This window comes from Brachionichthys hirsutus, chromosome 15 (genome assembly GCF_040956055.1).
Source record: "Brachionichthys hirsutus isolate HB-005 chromosome 15, CSIRO-AGI_Bhir_v1, whole genome shotgun sequence".
NCBI classification, from domain to species: domain Eukaryota; kingdom Metazoa; phylum Chordata; class Actinopteri; order Lophiiformes; family Brachionichthyidae; genus Brachionichthys; species Brachionichthys hirsutus.
The window spans coordinates 9,337,440-9,358,358 of record NC_090911.1 but is presented as its reverse complement, the minus strand read 5'-3'; the positions used below and the strand labels follow the sequence as shown (position 1 = coordinate 9,358,358).

Below are 20,919 nucleotides of genomic sequence, written 5' to 3'. Positions count from 1 at the left end.
ATTCAATTCAAACTTAAAGCGAAAGCATCAGACCGTTGAGGTGTTTTTATAAGGGCTCATTTAAAAGATAATGCTTTCTGGACTGCAGTATTTGTTATATATTAATCACACCGCGACCTTCAAAGTGGCCGAAGCAGGATCAGAGCGATCGGTTGCATGCAAACAAACACGACACCTGGAAATTCCTGTTCTGATACCTTCTCCAATTCTTCTGTGACTTCCTCCATGCTGATATCACCTGACGAGGTGTGAAAATATTTCCCAGATATTGATTACAGGACATACAATTTTCAAGCTGGAATTTTTCTCACTGTGACCACATCAAGGAAGTTGAGATTAATAAAAAAAAGAAGCTAATTGTCAGTTTGATTTTATTTAGACACCAGTGACCAACTCCTTTATTATAATTACATTAAATTATAAAGCTTTGACTTTGACAAACAAACAAACACATTCAGCTTTATACATGTACAAATATAGCAGCACATGATAGAAACACAAAATACATAAAAATAATGCTGACCACATGCAAACTGACAAATATCATCTTTTACTGAATAATTCATTTTTGTTGTTTAGCTCCAACCTCTCCTCAAAAAGGCCACACGACTAGTTCAGCGCACGTGTGTTGTTGTTGTGAACCTTCTGTGCTTTCACCCTGCAATGAGAAATGATCACATTTAGTGGTACGCTTATATATATATATATATAAAACAGGGTTGTACTATTTATTATTTATGTTGCGTGTTTCTAAAAGTCGTACCTTAAGCGGTTGACGGAGTCCATCACCCATCGCAGAGCAGGATTGGTGCAAGCTTTGCCCGCCTTTGTGTGGAATCTGCGGATTAGAACAGACATAACACACATTTCTATACGCACGCCCGAATAGGACGTTGCATGCTGCGTGAACATCCTGTCGCTGATACTCACATGATGGCGTTGATGGGACACATGGCTTTGACGGTCTGGACTGAAAAGCCTTGGATTTGATCAAATGGTATTTTGCTTTTGTAGCTCATGTAGCTTCGACAGCATCTACGATACGCTGTGAAACGTGGGAAAAGTGCATCTGATCAGGCCAGAAAGGGAGAGAGGTGTAAGCCAGAGGCAGAGACGGAGCGAACGTACCTGCTGATGTGTTGGTGGCCAGGAGGCAGAAGCTGAGGAGCGTGATCGCCATCCCCGTAGCCCTGAGGGACACCATGTCTTCCTCTCTGTTGGCAGCTCGACTCGTCAGAGAGGCTTGCGTTGATGAGCTCTAGATCGCAACCCCCCTTTATACTCCTCAGAGAACAGGAAACCTCCACCTGGAAAAGACGAAGTAACAGCGACATAGAAAATTCCCCCCCGAATTTCCCCAGTGAAAGAAAAGGGAGAGGTGGAGGTGAGGTGCCATAGTCTTTTTCACAGTCACCTGTGAATGAGGAGAAAGTGCCAGTTATTTATTTTAGGTATATGAACAAAGCAAACTGAAGTAGAAGTGCAAATGTGATGTTGGAGAAATAGACGTAGCACGCCTCCATTTATCAGGATGAGATGAGGCAACATGGAAAGTTACAAAGGTGCAGCTCGTTTCCTCAAATAATACTAATAAGGTGAAGACAGAATATTTAACCGAGACAAAACAAATAATCCAAACGATTCGATGAGTAAGGAGTTTCACACAATTCGTCGCGCACTGACCTTCTGTGGGCTGCAGCAAGTAGGTTATTTTGAGGGTTTCATGCGGTTCTTTTCTGGGTCACAGAGGAACATTTATAACACCCATAGGAACCCTGCTTCAGACGAAGAAGCAATATGGGGAGCGTTAAAAGAGGTCACGATGCGCTTAATGTCTATTTGTGCCTGCACGATAATGCACATGACGTTCCACCCCAACCACACCGCCTTCAACTCCTGCTCGGTTTCCTGTCACACTTTTTTCAGATTCAATTTCAACACAGTCGTCATGTCTGTAAAAATGCCGCATCGTGTCAAATGGCATAATTAATTAAAATATTGTTATTATTTGTTTGAAAAACATAGAGTCCATCTGGAGCGGCTATACTGAGGATTGTTCAGGTCGTCGTGACAACCACCAGCTTTATTCGCTGTGAACTATGGTAGTAAATATACTATTAAGTAAAGTAAGTTTGCTAGTTTTGCGATACAAGATGTGCTTAAACTGCCTCATGCCGTTATTTGTGTTCGCCTGAACAGCCTCTGATTTGTGGTAGCATCTCTAGGCATGTGTGAACGTTACCTCAGCCTGCTTGCAGACCACATTGTAAAATCAGTGCAAATGCTCTAAATAAATAAAAATATTAGTTACTCAAATTCTGCGGCGTCTTTCCTGTATTGCTTCATAATGTGTCTGTACCCAAGAACAAGGTCAGCAGGATGTTTGGTGGAGCGTTGTGGTTGTTTTATATGCTGCAAGTCTGCACGTCTCCTATCTATCTATCTATCTATCTATCTATCTATCTATCTATCTATCTATCTATCTATCTATCTATCTAACTATCTATCTATCTATCTATCTATCTATCTATCTATCTATCTATCTATCTATCTATCTATCTATCCACATATAGTATATATAATATAATAATGACATATCATTGCATTACTTTGTTATTACAATTAGACGCAGCTTTGTTTTTTTTATTATTAATTTATTCAATGTTTTGTGTTCAATGTTTTCAACAGAACATTTCAAGTAACTAAAGTACTTATGAATTCTATGAATACTCAGATACGTTTACCGGTGCCTACATCACAACACTGCTTCTGGAACATGACTGAATAAAGAAAAAAAAAAAAACCCCCGACAGCATCTGAAGGGAATTGAAGTAAATGTCATGGCGTGATCTTCTAGGACAGAGGAGCCGCACACGTGGCCTGATTACTGCTACCAGCCTGCGGAGGAGGCGGCTTGTGCCACTGTGGGGAGTGAAAGCGTTCTTCAACCTTCCCATGTGACCCAAATATTATAGAGCACCGGTGTTTCCAGCTCCTCCGTCTGTGGGACATGATTTTCCTACCGGCGGGGTGTTTAAATATCACTGCCGGATGAAACCATGCTCAGACCGTCCTGTCTAAGAATCCAGATACGAGAACTGATCCGCCGCTGAGGAGAAGCTGCGAGAGGATGGCAAAGCTCATTGGGTGCGTCTTCATTATGCTGGTGCTGCTGGGAGCGCTGAGCGAATGCAGTAAGTAGAAACACTACACACAGAGTGATATATGTATTTTACTGCGTTGTAGTTTTCTGTATTGACGATTGAAGTGTCTCCTTAAATGTTACCTGCTCTGACTGCTTTGGTACGTCTCCTTTGTAAAGGCCCCAATTGCTGCACGCAGTACCATGAAAGTCCAGTCCCAAAGAAATTCCTCAAATACTACAGGGTCCAGAGGGACACAGATTACTGCAACCTCAACGCAGTGATGTAAGAAAATGCATTTAACGCACGTTGAGGTCAGATTGGCCCGTTTAAGATGTCTTAACCTCTCCTTTTTGTTTCACAGATTTATGACGGTGAAAAACAAACTTTTGTGTGCCGACCCTGCCAGAAAGTGGGTTCAAAGGGCCATGACATTTGTTCCACAGTAAGTTAAACAAATACAAATGTACAAATACAATAAGTCAGGATGCAACATGTGAATTAATTCATATTTCTCCTTTCTGTCTTTCCCAGCAGAAAACTCTGAGCAGGAGCATCCACTGAGGAAATCAACTTCAAGACACACAGGATTCATTAAATTGTTTATATTCTAAATTTAAAAATGAACTTTGTATCCTTCTCGTTCCTGGAGTTATATGTTTGGGCTTGTGAACTTTTCTCTACATATTCCTATATTCTTTTTTTTAATGACAAAGAAGGAACAGATGGTATTTTATTGTGGTAATAAACCACATCAGACACAATCTGCAGGATGTATATATACCGTACTGTATGTATGTGTGAAAAGACTCTTTGAAATAAACATTGCCCATAAATATGATACGTTTTTAATTTTATTCTCATTCTTTGGATGGTGTTTATGAATAATGATGTTTTTGAATGAAACTATTTCAAAAACGTAATCCAAATCTTTTGACAACTGTATGACTTACATATCACTTCATTAAATCTTTGGAAAAAGTAGTGGAAAAAATAATATAAAGATGATAAACAAAACAGTAAATACATTTTCTCTACCTACTTAGATGAACAGCGCCACCGTATACAGTATGCATTTCGCAGCATTGACCGGTAGGGGGCAGTAATGGTCAAAAGACCGGAAGGATTCACTGAGCAGCTGGGCTTTCGACCGGAAGAGGATACACGCATTTTCTTGCACAGATCAATTGTCAGCGTTATTTACTGATTTATTTCGGCGACCTTTAGTCCAAACAGTATTTTAATTCGCGTTGTTTTAAAACTCGCTGTAAGCGCGGCGATGCAGCTGGACGTGTGCGTTAGCGGCTAGTTTAAGCTAACGCGCTAGCCGCAGTGTTGTTATGAAAGAGGAGGGAGGTAAGATGCTAATTCTTATGTTTATAAAGATATTTATACAAAGAGGAAACTGTTTTTATTGATGTGGTTAAGCAGGTGTGTGTTTTTTATGTAGCACCTTTCAGACAGAAGTCAATTCAAGCAAAACACAATAAAGGTAAAACATTAAATATATATATATATAATAGCTTTAGAGCAGGAGAGAACAAAAGAAAAACCAAATACAACATGCATTGTGCAAGTATGTCCTCCAGCACCAGACAATATCTAACAATGTATTTGATTTAATTTCATTTTGTTGTAAACAGAATTCACAAAATACAAGATGGGGAAAAAAACAAGCAATCTGACACAATGATTATGTTATTACAAATAAGATCAATCCTTAACCTCCCCGTGTTCCTCTGGGAGATTTGCTGTGATGTTTGCACAACCTGAAATACAAACCATAATTATTTTTTTCAATCTTATTTTCATGTGTGAAAGTTAGTTGGAGGTGCTGAGGATGGTCACAGCCGGTTGACCCTGCAGGTACGGGCCAAGTTGAAAAGCAGCTGGAGGCATGAAGAGTGGATCAGAGTGTGGAGGAGGCGAGTCTCTGTTCGAGGACCGGGACTTCCCCCCTGAGGACGCCTCCCTGTTCTGTGACAGGTCCACCCCCATCGCCAGGGTGCAGGGACATGTCACCTGGCGACGCCCACAGGTTAGACCTCGTCAAGAAATACCGCCGTCAATTCCTTTGTTTATGTCACAGGTTTATATGATCGTTTAAAAAATCCCGACTGTTTGGCTTGTAACTTGTTTATTCAGTTCGGCCAAAGAAAAAAAATCCCCCTGTTGAGTTTTTTTTGTGAAATAACGGTAAGAGGTCCAACAGTAAATAAAATAAATACTTTTTATTGTTTTATTTCATTCCCTATCATTGTCTAATCTGACTGAGTAAGATGACAAAAACTCCAGGTTCACGCTGTGGCGAACGACGTGCTAAAATCAGTATTAATTTGTCTTTTAATACTTTAATCTCACTTCGACGCCTCTTTCGCACCTTCAGGAGATCTGCCGGTCACCAGCTCTCTTCCCAGACAACGTCGACCTGGCTCATGCCAAGCAGGGTTTATTGGGAGACTGCTGGTTTCTCTGCGCTTCTTCCTTCCTGCTCAACAACAAACATCTCCTAAACAAGGTAGAGCAGCGAGTGGTTAGAATAATGGTGTTGTGGGACGGGACGCATCGATTCTCCCCTCCATGACCAGTTTACCAGAAGTGAATCTGTGGTTCGTTCAGCACCCCTCCAGCGTTCTTCTTTGTACTTTAAAGTATCGACTTTGTTAGCTCAAGCCAAAGGGAGGGAGAACAGAAGCAGAAATGGCCAAAGTGAGATGTTAGATCGAAGCTCTAATCGCATCTTCATACCAAGCCGAGTGTGACTCTCCCTCCGTAGGCGGTTCCTCCGGACCAGCCTGAGTGGGGTGACGGTCGGTACCGGGGCGCCTTCAGCTTTAGATTTTGGCAGCAGGGACACTGGACAGAGGTGACTATCGACGACCGCCTGCCCTGCATCGACTCCACCCTCTGCTTCTCACGCTGCCTCTCCCCCAATGCCTTCTGGGTAGCCCTGTTGGAGAAGGCTTATGCCAAGTGAAGTATTTCTAACTCTACTGTAAATTTCAACCCAACAGAGATTTGCTTGTACTTTTTAAAGGTTAACATGTTAACATTCCTTCCTTCATTCGGTTCGCTCTAGGCTACACGGATCTTATGAGCGTCTGTGGGCGGGGCAGGTGTCGGAGGCCCTGGTGGATTTGACCGGGGGGCTGGCGGAGCACTGGAGCCTGGGAGACTTCGGGTCAGGGGAGGAGCAGAGAGCAGGAGAGGACAGCGACCGGGTCAGGAGGAGACGGCTGGACCTGAGCCTTCTTGACCCGGTGAAAGACCTGTGTGCAATCAGCTGCTCCAGTCACACCGGCGCCGGTCAGGGGGACAAAACAAATCTATCTTTTTTGTGTGGGCTCTTGTGCTTGCATCCCATCTTCTGATGACCTCTGTGAACCTTCCAGGTGCTGCTGAACTGGGTCGGTGTCATGCACTGACTGTCACGGAGTGGTTGGATGTGAAGACATCGTCGGGAAGAAAAGTGCTCCTGCTCAGGATCAGAAACCCCTGGGGTCGATGCGGCTCCGGAGGGGCCTGGATAGGGAGGTAAAGGGAGGAACACGAATATGATACTCGGGAACTTCCTGTTGGGGAGGGTATCCAGCAACTGACACTAGTTGTAGCGACTTTCGACATATTGTGCCTAATGTCGTGATTATACCTCAGGGTTGTGGGAGGGCACCGTAGAGTCTAGTCTCCGCCCCCCCCCAAGCCCAAATTAGGCATCAGATAATTTCCAGTTTGGACGTGCGTGTACGGTTTTGTGACTTTTTGAGCTTTTTTAACAACATTAAATGTATGTTTCAAAATCAAATGAATGTTAAGTCCTGGAGTTCGTAAGCGCGGAGAGTTCCGTTTGTACTCGCTCTATCTGTCTGCAGCGGCGCTGGTTGGAGTTCTGTCGACCCAGTTTCTGCTTTGGACCTACAGTCCAGGTTGGCCGAAGGAGAGTTCTGGTTGGATGAGACCGAATTCTTGTCACAGTTCGATGACGTCACAGTGGGCTACCCCATTAGTGAGGAGGGGCACCTAAAGAGCATCTATACCGGTAATTCCTTATTTTGCAAAAGGGCAGGTTGCGGGTTGCATTCCCTGACCGTGTCCTCCATGGCCTTGTCTTTTCCCCTGATGGCTCCGTCCTCCAACAGGAAACCCACTGACACACAGCCATCAGCTGCCCGGCAGGTGGATCAAAGGGCACTCCGCCGGCGGCAGCCGAAACAGCGCCGGCTACGGCAGCAACCCGAAGTTCTGGCTGAAAGTGTGCGAGCGAGGAGAGGTGCTGGTGTCCTTGTTACAGCATAGAAAACGGAGAAATACTCACGACTACGCACAAATACCTCTGGACGATAGCGAGAACACAAAGCACCGGCGCTACCAAGCTATCGCGCTGCACATGTGGAAGGTTCATGCCGTCATTTGTAGAAAGAAACAACGATCTGCTTTGTTCTTGTGTGTTGTCAGTCTGTTCATTGGACTTTTCTGTCGCTAGGTGGAGAAGAAACGTTTCAATCTGAGCCGGAAGTTGAACAAACCTCCTCGTGCTTCGACTCACTGCCACGCCTACGAGCGGGAGGTGGTCCTCCGGGGTCGACTGGAGCCTGGGTACTTCCTGCTGGTCCCCAGCGTCTACCAGCCGGGAGCTGAGGCCCACTTCCTCATCAGGGTTTTTTCTTCCTCTTCTATATCTCTCAGGTAAAACGAACCTAGTCGACGCGCATCCAGACCGTTTCATTTTTAGATTAACGTCTGATTGATCTTGGAGGAGAATCAGAAACCCCGCGGCTCTGACACAACACACACGCTTTATTCACGCTTTACTTCCCAAGATAAAAACGCTGCGACTAAATACTGACACCTTCTGGTCAGACATGCAACAAAGTCCACTTAATAAGATTTTACAGAGATGGATATTCCTATTTCTGTTTGTCACTTCGCACGTTTCTGAGTTAGTCGTGACTTATCAATGTCGACTTTCAACCTCCAGCGCAATAAAAAGCCCGGCGCCTTCGCTGCCGTGGAGAACAGATGGGGAGTGGGAGACCAGTTCCTTCCAGGGTTCCTGGGTGGAAGGAAGCACAGCGGGAGGAAGCAGGAACTTCCCGTCTCACTGGCAGAACCCGCGCTTCCCTTTCACAGTGTGTGGCGACGCAGCAGCGGCGCCGGCGAACGTCAGGGTGACCCTGCATCAGAGCCGGCCCGACTCCGATCTACTCCCTATTGGCTTCCACGTTTACAAGGTGAGTGGAACATCAGAGGGGGGTGGGGGGGGGGGGCGTCCCGGTGTCGTTTAGTTCAGCCGTGCTTGTCATTCTACTTCGTACGCAGTGCAAGAAGGGGGAATTAGAGCCGACTTTGCCCAGGGATGAGGGTCCTGTGGCCAGCTGTGTTCCTCACTGCCACACCCATGATGTCAGCCTGGCCTGCTGCCTCTCCCCCGGAGCTTACACCATCGTGCCATCCGCCTATGAGCCAGGCAGCGCTGGACAATTCACCCTCAGCCTGGCTCGCCAAATACACCGGTTGGCCTTAATGCTATTCCTCAGCTAACAGCCGTGGCTTCAGGTATCTTTATTGTGCCTGTCGGGATTAATAATCCACGTGTGCCTCTTTTCAGGAAAGTGGTGAAAAGCCAGGAGAGTCTGGGACGAGCCATTCAGGAGGTCAGTCAAGTGTGGAATAAATAGCGGTGCGGGTTACGAGTTCAGGGTCGAGTGTTTGAGGACTTTCATCTTATTTGTATTTTATCTACTTTTACTTGTACTATTTGCAAGGCAAAATAGAATTATTACTATATTAATGTACAGCGATGAGCCATTATCCATTGAACAGATGAGTTTTAATCCAACGCATGATGGCACTTATTCGTGGTAATATAATAGTTAGGCTCGATAGATTTAGTTATTTAAAGTCTGTGGCTGCGGTCAGAAGACGGCAACGCTGAAAAACGTCTGTCCTGCTCTTCTTGTCTTTCCGGGCGGCAGATCTCTCACATCTCCGCCATGCGAAGCTAGTTCTCTGGGACCGTTGCGGCTCCATTGACCCCCCCCCCCCCTCACCTCCCTATGCCTCTTGGCCCACGATGAAAGAGCCAGTCCTCTCGTCCACCCTCGCCGCGGAGACCCCATCGGCGATTAGGACATCAAGAGGCCGCCGGTGGGCTGGGCTGCTAATGAAGTATGACGGGACCGGCCGGTGTAAACAAACAAGCCGCCATTGAAGAAGGCCGACGCCGCTCTCGCTCGTTCACTCACTGGTGCGCCTGCCGGTCCGGAACAAAAGAGGCTCTCATGAAGGTCCTCGCAGAGGCACACGGAGCAAGAGGACGGCGTCTGACATCGGAGGAAGAGATGAAACGAGGAACCCGCGGCACATCAGAGGATGCCGGCTCGTATGAAGAAGCTGCCAGTACCTTTTTCTATTCTGCTGCCTCCGAGTGGCGTTGTGTGTGTCTGCCTGTTCACACCCATATGTGTGTGTGTGTGTGTGTGTGTGTGTGTGTGCGTGTGTTGTGTCAGAGCCGCGGGGTTTCTGATTCTGAGCCAGTGTTAACGGACTTTTACAAAGCTGGCATCGACTGATTTAGAGAAGCGGTGGACTCTCGCTGATTACGATCAATCTGTGAGAATTGATGAATAAAACGTTCAAACATATTTCTCTGTGTCCAGTTCGTACACAAGTTGTGTTAAAGAGTAAATGATTAAATGTTAGAAAGGAAGCACGCTTTTGGAGGGTGTGTAATTATTTAACAGAGATTACGTGCATGTTTCCAAAATATAAAACGCTTCTACTCTAAATTATTCTGAAGCGTTTAATCTGTTCCTGCGTGATTCACTTCTTAGATTTGACCTATAGTGAGGCTTGAATCATTTTTCTTCCAGCCGTCGGCACCCGCATGCGCGATTGCGCATACACGTGCAGTGCGCGCCGCCGTTCCTGCGGATTTCAGGAGGCAGTGGACGGACTCCGAAAGGTTTGCAACTAGAAAATAATGAACAACAAATTCGACGCGTGAGTAAATCCCAAACTTTCTGTGGACTCTTGTCTGCTGCAGAACGGGCTCCCCGCACGTTTCCCGGTCCGACGTTATTAATGAACGCGTGTGAGGAGAGGCGTGTCCGCTGGAATGGCCTAAAACGCTCAGTTTGTGCTTTATAAAATTCACACGAGACCTAGTTTGACGCGGGTGGAGTTTAAACCGAAGGGAAAAAACTAGTATGGTGGCATTTCACAATGGAGAAGTTGCTATTGCTAGCCACGGATTAGCTTGGCGGTTAGGCCTTGAATCATCGGTGTGGTAGTGGGTTTTCAGGCGGTGAAGGGTGCGCAGAGCCCCGCCCTCAATCTAGACTCTGAAGGTCTTGGTATCTTGGGAGCACAGAGGTAATAATGTGGCAGACGGGTTGTGGTTGAAGTTTCCATTGAGGTGCGCACAATTAGCCGTCTACATGTATGCGTTTAAGCAGGACAAACTATTAATTCAGCAAGCTAAAACAATTTGAAGAAGTACGTGTTATTAGCATAGCCTGCTAAACGTTTAAGTAACTCGGCTAGCTTAGCCCCCCCAAACGCTTCGCTGTGTAACAGCTGTTCAGTAAACCATGTCTTTTGAGAAGGACTCAGTGGCGTCCCACGGAAAGAACCATTTTAGACAGATAGTTTGAGTGTTTGTTTGTTTTTTGCTTTCTTCAGCATTCAAAGACAGGGCCTCTCTAATTATTTTAAAAACCTGAATGAAAAATGAATGAATGAATGAATATATTTATTAGATAGAATGTTAGAGTACAAGTACAGTGTATGTACAATAAATGTCTAATCAGAATATAAACACCAAGGGATGATGTACTATTGCTACGTGCGTTCAGGTTCCGGATTATAATCCAGGTCTTTAAGCAAAGAGGGGTGTTATTCCCATTGTTTAAAGTTTACTTGGCCTCGCCTCTAACATGCATGGCTGAAACGTTTCTGTTTTTTCTGCCCATTTAAATCCAGTCTGAAAGATGACGACAGTGGAGATCACGACCAAGACTCACCGAAAGACGGCGAGAAGGAGAAAAGCGAAGAGGAGGAAAAGGAGCAGAGCATCTCTCGGAGAAAGGTGAGCCTCGCTCTCTCCGTGGGCTCGTCCGTGGGCTCGTCCGTGTTTGTGTTCGGGCTGACGGCAACGCCTTCTTTTCTGAAGATGGTGGTGCCAGGAGCAGGAGAGCACCCCCTGCAGTACAACTACACATTCTGGTATTCCCGGCGCACCCCAGGGAGACCCGCCAGTACTCAGAGCTACGAACAGAACATTAAGCAGATTGGCAGCTTCGCCTCAGTACGTCACACCCAAAGTCCTCTGTAGACACGAACAAACTCATGCCGCCATGTCGTCCCCGCGTTGATTTAAACATTTCATGTCCCTCTAAAGGTGGAGCAGTTTTGGCGTTTCTATAGTCACATGATCCGCCCAGGTGAACTGACTGGTCATAGTGATTTCCACCTCTTCAAGGAGGGTATTAAACCCATGTGGGAGGTGTGTACTCGTTTTTTTTTTTTTTTTTTTTTACTCAAAGAGGTATTATAGGAAGAGCTCTTTCTGAAATCTCGTCCGTGTGGCGTTCAGGATGACGCCAACAAGATGGGTGGAAAGTGGATCATCCGTCTGAGGAAGGGGCTCGCGTCTCGCTGCTGGGAGAACCTCATTCTGGCGATGCTCGGGGAGCAGTTCATGGTCGGAGAAGAGATCTGCGGGGCTGTGGTGTCCGTGCGTTTCCAGGTAAGCACGATCCCTGTTCCACCTTGTTTTCCCGGCACGCCGCCCGCCTCGGCGCTCTCTTGACGTGCGAGCGTTGCGTCTCGTCCCCAGGAGGACATCATCTCCATCTGGAACAAAACGGCTAGCGACCAGGCAACCACCGCCCGCATCAGAGACACCCTGCGCAGAGTCCTCAACCTCCCTCCCAACACCATCATGGAGTACAAGACTCACACAGACAGCATCAAGTATGTATGTCTCTTCATTTTATTATTTACTTTTCAACCTATCTTGCTCTGTCTCTCTCACACACACACACACACACACACAGAGAAAGACTAATGCTAATGTTACCCGCGTCGACTTGGTCCTCATTCTGTGCTACGTTGCTTGCTGCATTGTTAACACACGAACACGTAACACGCCTCCACTCAACACAAAACTAAATCTGCTGAAGAAAAAATAAAATAAAACACGCTGATGATTTCCTTCCGCTTTCATTACGACCTTTCCGACTATGAAGTGTATGCGGACAGAGTTTTGCTGTTGAATGGTGAAGTGCTGCGTTCCGCCTTTGTTTGCAGAGCCTGGGAAGACTTCCATGGTCTGGTGAATGCTAGCATCGGACGTTAGCTGCTTCACGCGGGGGGGAACCTCTGCGAGAGTAAGAGCCGTTCCTGCATGAATTCCCCGTCTGAAGCCCCCCCCCCCCCCCCCGTACCATTCTAATGTCCGTTTCCTTCTGTGGCGTGCAGGTGTGTGTATTTGTGATGTGTAATTTGAGGACGGCGAGTCCCGGGGGAAAGGATTCTCTACAGGGATTGGGACTACGATGTGAAGAGAGGAACAGAGGTGGGATCGTCCTTTCGTTGTGTCAAGTTGGAACGAACCCATCGACGGAACTCTGAGCCGAGCCGAAGAGGGGAAGCGCGCGTCGCTTTCAACCGACCAGAGAAGAAGAGTCCTTCGTTTTACATAAAACGCAAGGTGTGACATCTTTTGACTTGCAGCCAGAGGGCGCTCACGCGACCGGTGTTTGCCGATCTGTTCTTCAAGCTGGTAACAAGTGTACTCGACAAAGTCCAACGAAACCATCCTCTTCTAATAGATTTTATTGCTTAACATAACTTGCTGTTAAGTTTGTGTTAATCTCTTATTGGAACTCAAACAGGGATGGATGTTTTAATACAGTGCTGTATTTTAACTGCGATTCCTCTGGTGCTTTTGAGAATGGGTACTTTTTTTATTGTGGCCAATAGATTTGTAAATACAATCTGCTTCAAAAGGTCCTTGAACATGAATCTGCTGCGTTTCTCCATCTTCGTCCTGGAGGTTGAATACCCCCGAAAGCTATGAGGATGATCCCTGCGCTGGCCGGTGGATTGTTTGACTGGCCTCTTACGAAAGGACCGCCAAGCTGCCTAAATCACTGTGCCTGGCCTCGAGCCCCACCCGTTCCGGTTCTCCCTCGTGTCTCTTGTCTGTTACCCCGAGCTTTAAAGAACCCAGCGGATGGGCTCTGCTTTAATGTCCAGGACGGAGTCCCGAAGCGCTGACCCTTCCCTTCTTTTCTATTTTATAGTAAAGGAAATGAAACCGGGCCCCATCGCCGGCGTCTGTTAAAGTTTGTATCAAATCATCTGGAGCTCTGTTTGATGGAAAACTGCCGCGCCGGCCACGCTTGGCGTGAAGCTGGGGCAGACAAACACTTGGCTTCACACCTGATGGATCTTAGCAATAAATGTCAAATATGCGTCTGCTGCTAAACCTGTTTTAGCCTCTCTTTTATTTCCACGTGGAAACTCAGCTATTTTAATTTCAGACCGGCTTTACTGTTTCGTTAAAAACGAGCGAGTTGACTGGCGTCTCTCCTCCGTGAGCTGAAGACGCGTCCGGCAGCTTCCCTCCCATCGATCAGCTCATTTCAAAGAACATGTGATTCTGTAGAGTAAACGATGACATTGTGCTTTTATTAGCTCCACCTGGGCTTCATGGACCTGCGCGTGTCCGTGTCGTGAATTTAGGAATTCATTTGCTCACCAATAAGAACGTAGCTGCCAGCAGCAGCAGTTTGGTGTCTGAGTCCATGTTCAGCGGGACTGCAAGAATAAAGGGACAGTAATGGGGAGGCGATGAGAGAGTTCTGTGATTGTCTTCGTGGATCGGGGTTTCCTGCGCTCCATTCACCTTCCAACCCAAAATATTCGTGATCCATATTACGGTCGCCGTTGAAGCCGGGCCACTTCTTCCAGATTGAGCCCATTTTCTCACCGATGTCGGAGACGATCTGTGTAAGAGTAGAGGTTCAGAACGCTGAATGAAACGTGTCGTGAGGAACCTCGTTTAATTTTGGGGGTGTTTTAAACATGCCTACCTGGAACTGCTGGTTGGACAAGCAGCGGCACGGGCAGCAGGAGCCCTGGATTCTGACTGCAGGCGCTCCCACTGGACCGCCGCACACTTCCAGGAGCGGGGTGAACATGCTCCACCTGGGAAACGCAGGCACGGATCAGCGTTGTACATTTCATAACTTCATCCGCCAAGTAGCCGACATTAAGGTGATGTTAATGGACTCAGACGGTCCTACCTCTGACACACGGTGCCAATGAGACGCCTTTGTGGCGTGTAGGCTCTCATCTCCATCAAGCAGCAACCGAGACAGCAAGCGTCCGCCCTGCAGGGCCTTTCAAAATAAAATACCTGGTGACCCTGGAGGTCAAAGCCCCGTAAGGAACACGCTCGAGCTGGACCGCAGCACTGGAGGCACACGCAAGAGCTCTCTGGTGGGACAGAGAGAGCCGGGAGAGACTGAGAACCTATCGTTTGCTCTCTTTCTTGGTCTGGGGATGCGGGTGGAACGAGTGTTCTCGGTAAAGGATCCCGGTACCTTCCACAGCCACGAAGAGTGGTGACCTGCTGCCTCCTGCGGTGATGCTGTAAATCCGCCTGGCAACACACTGCGGACCTACAATAATACAGCATTATTATAGACAAAAAAAAAAAGAAAACCATTCCTACATCACTACCAAGTTCTACCCGCCTTGCAGTTCTGGTCTCGCTGTGATAAATACTCGATCGACCGTTGCCAGCACGGAGCCGAGGTGTGATCCCGCTACCTCTCCAGGACACCGCTCCTCCTCCACCAGCATCCTGACAGAAACCCGGCCTGATAATTGGTCATCTAAAGCCCTGGCAGGAGGCGCGTGGCACCGGCAGGAGGACCCACACCCGCTTTTGAAAGCTGTCACGATCGCCTGGATGTGCTTCTCCCGTTCCAGCCGGTCAAAGGGAAGCGGCTGACTGGTTACCACTGACATGGTGTGAAACTGGAAAAGTTTGTGAAGCCGAGCAATTATAAGACAACAACAAACAGCTGTGCTGCAAAAAAAAGACCCAGGTCACTGGAAAAAATATCACGCTGTCTCTTTAAATATGACGATTCTGAGATAACTTAAAACTACAGACTCATTTCAAGAAAACAATCTACCGTCAGAAATAATAACATTAGAATAAAGCCCCAAGTCAACAATTGCTAAAGGTGAAAGAGTGTACCGGTAATTATCGCAAATAGCAGACTAAAATGATGAAAGTCTGTCACTCACCATCTGGATTAGACCTCCAGCTATCGAGAAACTTCTCTGATCTTTACCGTGAGAAGGAAGAGACATCTATGAGTCATCATCATCATCATCAGGGGAGATGAACACCCTCTTCCCCCCCATACAACTAACCCAAAGCACCGAGTCCGTCTCCATCCCAACCGAACGGACCTGGCTTTTGTTGCTTTAGAAAGGCACCACTGAGCCATGTAATTAAAATCCTGCTTCTAGAGGGGGGGCAGTTCATCTCTGTTTTGGGGTTTTATACCTACACTAAATAAAAAATAAAATAACTAACTCATTCCCATGACCTGAATCTACTCAAATAGGAGATGACATTTTCTTTATAGTTATTTTCAATTTGTCAGCAAATGCAGTTTTTTACTCATTTAAAGTATTTGAGTTAATAAACTTCAATTGTTTAACTTTATATATATATATATAATTATACCAATAAAAGCATGCTTCAGGTCAATTCCACTTAAATCCATTTATTAGCAGGAAGGTTTCAAAAACATGAGAGTTACATGTGGCACAAATAAATGGAGGTACAGGATACTTCTGACACAAACCTCTCCAAGGCGGATTTGTGATCAGCAAATGTTTCATTCAGTTTAACATTGGCCTTGATCAATGTTGGCAGCCAGTGGAAAGTAAACCTGAAACATTCCCTGAACTGGAAACAGGAAGAGCAGATCTCCGGCTGCTCTGCATCCCCATGTTGCTGACAGACGCTGTCAGGCTTCCTGATTGGCTCATAAGGATGAATTTCCTGCATTCATCCGGAGATGCCGTCTCTGGGATCAGTCAGGTTATTCAACGGAGGGAGATACCTCTTCGGATCCCCGGGGAAAGGCGAGGGTGGCGGCTGGTTGAAGTGGCCCATCAAGAAGATCCCGATTGTGCCGACAAAAAACACAGAGGCCATGATGATAAAGCAAACCCTGTCGATCACCCGGGCGACCCGGAACCACTCCTCGTTCTCCTGGCGTTAACAAGGAGAAGAAAGACAGCGATGACTACCGATGTCGATTTAAACCAGAGAGGATGAACGTGGGTCCAGAATGTGGAGCTCACATTCTGGAAGTTCTTCTGTTGCCTGGCGGTCTCAGCTATGTGTTTACAGGAAGCCACACACTTCTTCAGGTCTGGGGAGGCATTTGCCAGACTGGTACTGAGCTGTTCGGCTGTCCCTCCCTCCAGTCCGTCATCTTTGAGCAAATATTTACCTGGTTATAGGGCAAACCCACTTTCATCACACGCACGCACACTCATCTGAGCACTCACACAACTTCTCCAGCACGGATTTCATCAATCCATTCCTTTCCTTGAGTGTGGAAAACACGAGTTCCGTCCGAGCTGTTCTCATTACGTATTCCTCCGCCTTTGAAATGAGTGCCGTGGAACTGCGACGTCGACAGGGGACCGGGAAAACGCCATTACCGCCTGCACCTCCAGGTTCTGCGGCGTCGTTCGGTGTCCAGGGTTGCATCTGCATCCTCAGCAGCCGAGGCAGGATGTTGAGGAGGATCTGGGGGGGGGGGGGTCAGAGGGTAATCCAGTGGCAAATAGATCCTCAAGCGTGAAGCCGGGCCATGCTCTCACCTCTCGGACTTTGTCTGACATTATGTGAGTGTTGGGGGTTCTCAGGGAGACGTTGAGGACTATCACGCAGTTCATCACCACCATTGTGGTCACTGACATTGCAAACATCAAATACCTGCGGATAAAGACTCGTGAATCTTCCTTTTTTTAAAAAAATCAGATCAGCTGCAGTTTGGACTGAAATCTTACAACGATGACACGGAACATACTTCCCAATGAGAGGCACTGCATTCGAAGTCTCTGGAACCTTCTTAGCGATGAGGAAGAGGAACACAGTCTGACCCAGAAGAGTGAAGATAGACATGGTGCACTTCTGGCCCCCGGCTGCGCAGAACCCAAACCAATATTCAGTCAGAGTGGCGAGTTTGTTTTTGTCACGATGACACTAAAGATCTCTCTTGGAGCTACATCAACCTCATGAAGCTCTGGGGAATACTTATAGATAGATAGATACTTATATGCAGGTAATATAATTCTAGAAAGACCTTTTGCGGGTAAGTAGTAAACGAGGAGGCAGAGGGAGGAGAAGAGCACGCAGGGGGAGATAATGTTGATGATGTAGAAGAGAGGCTTTCTCTGGATGACGAGGAAGAAGACCACCTCCTGGTACTCCAGCTCGTCCTTGGTGTGCTGACTGTTGACCACCTTCTTGGCCGGCCTGTGCTTGATCCCCCACTCTCCATTTTCTACAACGCCAACAACGAAATGGAACTTCAAGTCAATTTGTTTGCGATTGCAGAAGCACATTTAGATAATCGCGGCGAACCAAAATGTTGGCCTACCAGTGAAAGCCTCCGGGTCAATGTCCACCCACTCCAAGGTGCGGTTTTCTTCCTCTTTGAGGACCAGCTCGATCTCATTGGCGCTGTAGGTCTGGGACCTGGATGCAGGGGAGAGAAGCTCTCTATCGGTTTCCTTAAGTCAGGAACATTTTCAGTGGTACCTAAACAGAACCCTGCGGTGCTTCACACGCATTTGGCGTAGCCGTAGAGCACGTATACACTGCAGCATTACATCTACATGCTGTTGGCTATCTTTACTGACCGAAAGACCATGGAGCAGTTCTGCCAGTCAAAGGGAAAGTAGTTGACGGTGATGGGGCAAGCGCTGCGGTAGATGGCGGGAGGCAGCCAGTACACGCAGCCGTCAGGAGACACCAACGCATTGCAGTAAAGAGCCACCTCGAACTGGCCGTCCACACTGTGCAGGTTAGAACAGATGCACAGGTGCATTCACTCAGACATGATTAAAAAAAAAACATCCTGGTGTATCAGAGAATGTTTTCTCTGAAGCTCTATTCAGATCTGGATCCATTTATGATGTCATAGCAGGCTTAGAATTTCCCCCAGTGGCAGTGGGGTTGGGAACCGGAGGTTCCTACGGGTGCACAAACACTGGAGCAAAACACCTGCAAGCCCAAGACACACCCACTTTTGGAAAGGGGCGTAGCCAGTGTAAACTCTTTTCAATTTTGTATTCATATACAGATGTTCTTTGACAAGACGGTTGAAACAGAGGGGTATAAAAGTGTATTTTGAGGACTTCGGGGCCACACATAGAATACTGGGGCAGCACGAAGGCGTGGTGGTTAGCGCTGTCACCTCACAGCAAGAAGGTGCCTGGTTTGAATCCTGTCTGTGCGAAAGTCGACTCACTTGTTCTCCAGCACGATGTCCGGCAGCCAGATGCTCCTGGAAGGAACCCGTAGCTGAGAGGTGATGTCCCCGTACCGAGCTGCCCTGGGGGGCCGGTCCCATCTGAGTCTGTAGTCGCACCATTGCTGCATGCAATGAAGTAGCATAAGGAATCATTTTTTGCAAAGCAGCTGAAGCCTCCAGCAGATGGGGGGGGGGGGGGGGGGTATGAAGTTACCAGTTCAATCCAGACGCATGTGGTCAGGGCCTCCTCCTTTTCACTCTGAGAAGGCACGGTTTAAAAATCACATCAATTCTCACGGCTCACAATGAAGCTAAAAAAGCCCGACTGCCCTGGACTCACCAGAGAGATGAGGTTGGTGAGCGTCATCTTGATGTCGACCTGAGTGATGTCGCCACTCTTCTCCACGGGGCGGACGTTCTTGTCGTAGCCCTCCATCAAATCCTGAAAGAGTTCCCCTTCGAGGTTGACTGCTGATGCTTCGGTTGAAGCACGCACGCACACACACACACACACACACACACACACACAGATGTGACAGGGTCAGTTTTATGTACAAATGGGTTGGGTTTTTATCTTGTGTGACTTAGTGTGCTTTTCGTGCATGTTTTGTTTTTTACGTGTGAGTTTTGTTTTTGTGGTGTTGTTTTTATTTACACATGCTTATTTTTTTTTACTACGACCCCTGAACTACCCACAACTGGGCACAATCAGCAGATTGGCGGCAGGTGTGTGCCGAAAGGCAGGAAAACCTTTTAAGCACCAGAAGGCAGACCGGAAGAAGGCAACAAGCAGGAGTTCGGGAGAGCGAGCGGGACGCCTGGAGCGGGACGTTGGACGGCAGGATCCTCTCTGTTGCTTTTAAACCTTTTTTTTTTAAATTTCTTTTTAAATACACTTTTATAAACCGGTTAATGAATAGTGGTGTCTTAACTCTGCTCACCCCCGACATTCAGGGACCTGCGTGTCTTTTAGTAGAATCCGAGGCTCTTTTTAACCTCGGTGGCATAACATCATTTGTATGTTTTACAGGAAAAATATGAACTCATCCCTTTCACTAAGTCACTCAAGGCGTTCGTCAGCTGAATCTGGTGGTGCGACTGTACAAACTCACCCAAAAGAAAATACAGACACTCGACACCGAGTGTGTCGGGTTGATTTAGCAGCGCTCCTTCCTACCTGTGTCCAGAATCATCAGCAGCCTCAAGAACAAAGAGAACCGAGGTCCAAAATCCATCAGTGTGAGTTTCTGCTCCTAGACAACGCTGCTGTCACTAATCTGATACGCATGGACATGACCTAGTGGAGCTACGGTGTGTGTGTGTGTGTGTGTGTGTGTGTGTGTGTGTTTGTTCTATGTGCTTCCCAGCAAAAAGGAAGGACTCAGGCCAATGGGAGGGTCGAGGTTTAGGGGAACTGTTGGGGGGGAGTTGAAGGATGGTTCGGGTTAAATGCAAGAGTATTTTGAGTACTGCATAGCCAGCTGTCACACGCACACACACACACACCAACCAGTAATACGACGCCCACATAGTTCAGGCATTGTACTGTGTGCATTTAGGTAAACCACCAAAACACACGCTGTATATGAACAAAAAAACATTTCTGTTATTATTCGTCTTTGTGAACAAAGTTCTGTAAATTCAGCCGTGCAGGGTCTATAATAAACCGTTTCCACCCGAAGCCGGGACGCTCAGATGTCTCCGGTCCAGAGCAGCCTCCTGTGATGACGGGCCAGGCTGTGTGGTGGTGTGTCGCGCATTGGCATGCATCCCACACACACACGTGAGAAGGAGTTAATGTGTTTGTGTGCGTGTGTTTACTCGGCTGTTCTGCCCACATCCCTCTGTATCCTGCTTTTAGCGCTTGGACTTATAGTTACTCCGGTTCGTTTGGGCTCGTCCAGAGGCCTCGACTCGGCAACCGGTCTTTTCCTCAGACAATAAGATATGATAAAGGTCAGCTCAGCACTGTGTCCGGTTACAATTCCCAACCCTGAAAACAAGGAGTGGACGCTCAGTAGAGGTGGGAGTTACTGGTTGCCACGCCACAGCAGCTGCCGTGCTGCTGGGAATGAATGCCCCTAAAGGGTCAGGGGTCGGGCTGGGATCTCCAGAGGAACCAATCAGCGTCAAAAAAACCCAGCCTGAGCAGAACGTGTTCAGCGCTGTTCTAAAATGCACCACAAAAT

The 20,919-nt window shown here is 47.2% G+C and overlaps 6 protein-coding genes across 7 annotated transcripts; 3 read left to right on the top strand and 3 right to left on the bottom strand.

Annotated features, from left to right (window-relative positions):
- Positions 1–365: 365 nt before the first annotated feature.
- On the bottom strand, positions 366–1,287 carry ccl20a.3 (chemokine (C-C motif) ligand 20a, duplicate 3). Its single transcript, XM_068749208.1, has 4 exons — positions 1,129–1,287; positions 931–1,045; positions 764–838; positions 366–658 (listed from the first exon to the last, which is right to left on the bottom strand). Exons 1-4 carry the CDS (start codon positions 1,202–1,204, stop codon positions 610–612), a joined length of 315 nt encoding a protein of 104 aa, XP_068605309.1. The 5' UTR covers positions 1,205–1,287; the 3' UTR covers positions 366–609.
- A 1,665-nt stretch (positions 1,288–2,952) lies between these two features.
- ccl20a.4 (chemokine (C-C motif) ligand 20a, duplicate 4) lies at positions 2,953–3,967 on the top strand. Of its 2 annotated transcripts, none has more exons than XM_068749292.1 (4): positions 2,953–3,194; positions 3,323–3,428; positions 3,508–3,588; positions 3,681–3,967. In XM_068749292.1, the coding sequence occupies exons 1-4, from the start codon at positions 3,131–3,133 to the stop codon at positions 3,688–3,690; spliced, it is 261 nt and encodes an 86-aa protein (XP_068605393.1). In that variant the 5' UTR covers positions 2,953–3,130; the 3' UTR covers positions 3,691–3,967. The 2 variants fall into 2 exon arrangements, with proteins under 2 accessions (XP_068605393.1, XP_068605391.1); XM_068749290.1 differs by having other exon boundaries at positions 3,678–3,967.
- A 1,073-nt stretch (positions 3,968–5,040) lies between these two features.
- On the top strand, positions 5,041–9,195 carry capn10 (calpain 10). The gene is made up of 13 exons (XM_068749044.1): positions 5,041–5,181; positions 5,530–5,661; positions 5,920–6,116; positions 6,223–6,449; positions 6,536–6,677; positions 6,965–6,967; positions 7,013–7,179; positions 7,280–7,536; positions 7,624–7,826; positions 8,119–8,371; positions 8,460–8,653; positions 8,749–8,794; positions 9,116–9,195. Exons 1-13 carry the CDS (start codon positions 5,041–5,043, stop codon positions 9,143–9,145), a joined length of 1,992 nt encoding a protein of 663 aa, XP_068605145.1. The 3' UTR covers positions 9,146–9,195.
- An 861-nt stretch (positions 9,196–10,056) lies between these two features.
- On the top strand, positions 10,057–13,625 carry eif4e2 (eukaryotic translation initiation factor 4E family member 2). Its single transcript, XM_068748676.1, has 8 exons — positions 10,057–10,142; positions 11,124–11,229; positions 11,314–11,448; positions 11,542–11,646; positions 11,737–11,889; positions 11,980–12,120; positions 12,453–12,532; positions 12,624–13,625. The coding sequence occupies exons 1-7, from the start codon at positions 10,123–10,125 to the stop codon at positions 12,486–12,488; spliced, it is 696 nt and encodes a 231-aa protein (XP_068604777.1). The 5' UTR covers positions 10,057–10,122; the 3' UTR covers positions 12,489–12,532; positions 12,624–13,625.
- A 157-nt stretch (positions 13,626–13,782) lies between these two features.
- Positions 13,783–15,185, bottom strand: LOC137905061 (phospholipid scramblase 2). Its single transcript, XM_068749286.1, has 7 exons — positions 14,909–15,185; positions 14,756–14,833; positions 14,456–14,648; positions 14,243–14,357; positions 14,056–14,155; positions 13,909–13,967; positions 13,783–13,809 (listed from the first exon to the last, which is right to left on the bottom strand). The coding sequence occupies exons 1-7, from the start codon at positions 15,183–15,185 to the stop codon at positions 13,783–13,785; spliced, it is 849 nt and encodes a 282-aa protein (XP_068605387.1).
- A 1,060-nt stretch (positions 15,186–16,245) lies between these two features.
- Positions 16,246–19,965, bottom strand: chrng (cholinergic receptor, nicotinic, gamma). Its single transcript, XM_068748910.1, has 12 exons — positions 19,908–19,965; positions 19,071–19,207; positions 18,945–18,989; positions 18,728–18,852; positions 18,117–18,272; positions 17,855–17,952; positions 17,558–17,758; positions 17,282–17,396; positions 17,073–17,187; positions 16,755–16,998; positions 16,545–16,678; positions 16,246–16,452 (listed from the first exon to the last, which is right to left on the bottom strand). Exons 1-12 carry the CDS (start codon positions 19,963–19,965, stop codon positions 16,246–16,248), a joined length of 1,635 nt encoding a protein of 544 aa, XP_068605011.1.
- Positions 19,966–20,919: the final 954 nt, after the last annotated feature.

What these genes read in the sequence shown, in the direction of transcription:
- ccl20a.3 (XM_068749208.1), bottom strand. Translation starts at nt 1,204, where the DNA reads ATGGTGTCCCTCAGGGCTACGGGGATGGCGATCACGCTCCTCAGCTTC. An exon ending in TGTCCCATCAACGCCATCAT is followed by an intron (nt 839 to 930) that starts GTGAGTATCAGC and finishes TCTAATCCGCAG; the next exon opens with ATTCCACACAAAGGCGGGCA. An exon ending in GACTCCGTCAACCGCTTAAG is followed by an intron (nt 659 to 763) that starts GTACGACTTTTA and finishes TTCTCATTGCAG; the next exon opens with GGTGAAAGCACAGAAGGTTC.
- ccl20a.4 (XM_068749290.1), top strand. Translation starts at nt 3,131, where the DNA reads ATGGCAAAGCTCATTGGGTGCGTCTTCATTATGCTGGTGCTGCTGGGA. An exon ending in GGGAGCGCTGAGCGAATGCA is followed by an intron (nt 3,195 to 3,322) that starts GTAAGTAGAAAC and finishes TCCTTTGTAAAG; the next exon opens with GCCCCAATTGCTGCACGCAG. An exon ending in TGCAACCTCAACGCAGTGAT is followed by an intron (nt 3,429 to 3,507) that starts GTAAGAAAATGC and finishes TTTGTTTCACAG; the next exon opens with ATTTATGACGGTGAAAAACA.
- capn10 (XM_068749044.1), top strand. Translation starts at nt 5,041, where the DNA reads ATGAAGAGTGGATCAGAGTGTGGAGGAGGCGAGTCTCTGTTCGAGGAC. An exon ending in TCCTCTTCTATATCTCTCAG is followed by an intron (nt 7,827 to 8,118) that starts GTAAAACGAACC and finishes TTCAACCTCCAG; the next exon opens with CGCAATAAAAAGCCCGGCGC. An exon ending in TTGGCTTCCACGTTTACAAG is followed by an intron (nt 8,372 to 8,459) that starts GTGAGTGGAACA and finishes CTTCGTACGCAG; the next exon opens with TGCAAGAAGGGGGAATTAGA.
- eif4e2 (XM_068748676.1), top strand. Translation starts at nt 10,123, where the DNA reads ATGAACAACAAATTCGACGC. An exon ending in AGATTGGCAGCTTCGCCTCA is followed by an intron (nt 11,449 to 11,541) that starts GTACGTCACACC and finishes GTCCCTCTAAAG; the next exon opens with GTGGAGCAGTTTTGGCGTTT. An exon ending in TGGTGTCCGTGCGTTTCCAG is followed by an intron (nt 11,890 to 11,979) that starts GTAAGCACGATC and finishes TCTCGTCCCCAG; the next exon opens with GAGGACATCATCTCCATCTG.
- LOC137905061 (XM_068749286.1), bottom strand. Translation starts at nt 15,185, where the DNA reads ATGTCAGTGGTAACCAGTCAGCCGCTTCCCTTTGACCGGCTGGAACGG. An exon ending in TGTCCAACCAGCAGTTCCAG is followed by an intron (nt 14,156 to 14,242) that starts GTAGGCATGTTT and finishes ACTCTTACACAG; the next exon opens with ATCGTCTCCGACATCGGTGA. An exon ending in CGAATATTTTGGGTTGGAAG is followed by an intron (nt 13,968 to 14,055) that starts GTGAATGGAGCG and finishes TTATTCTTGCAG; the next exon opens with TCCCGCTGAACATGGACTCA.
- chrng (XM_068748910.1), bottom strand. Translation starts at nt 19,965, where the DNA reads ATGGATTTTGGACCTCGGTTCTCTTTGTTCTTGAGGCTGCTGATGATT. An exon ending in AACTGCTCCATGGTCTTTCG is followed by an intron (nt 17,953 to 18,116) that starts GTCAGTAAAGAT and finishes CCCTGCATCCAG; the next exon opens with GTCCCAGACCTACAGCGCCA. An exon ending in AACAGAAGAACTTCCAGAAT is followed by an intron (nt 16,453 to 16,544) that starts GTGAGCTCCACA and finishes TGTTAACGCCAG; the next exon opens with GAGAACGAGGAGTGGTTCCG.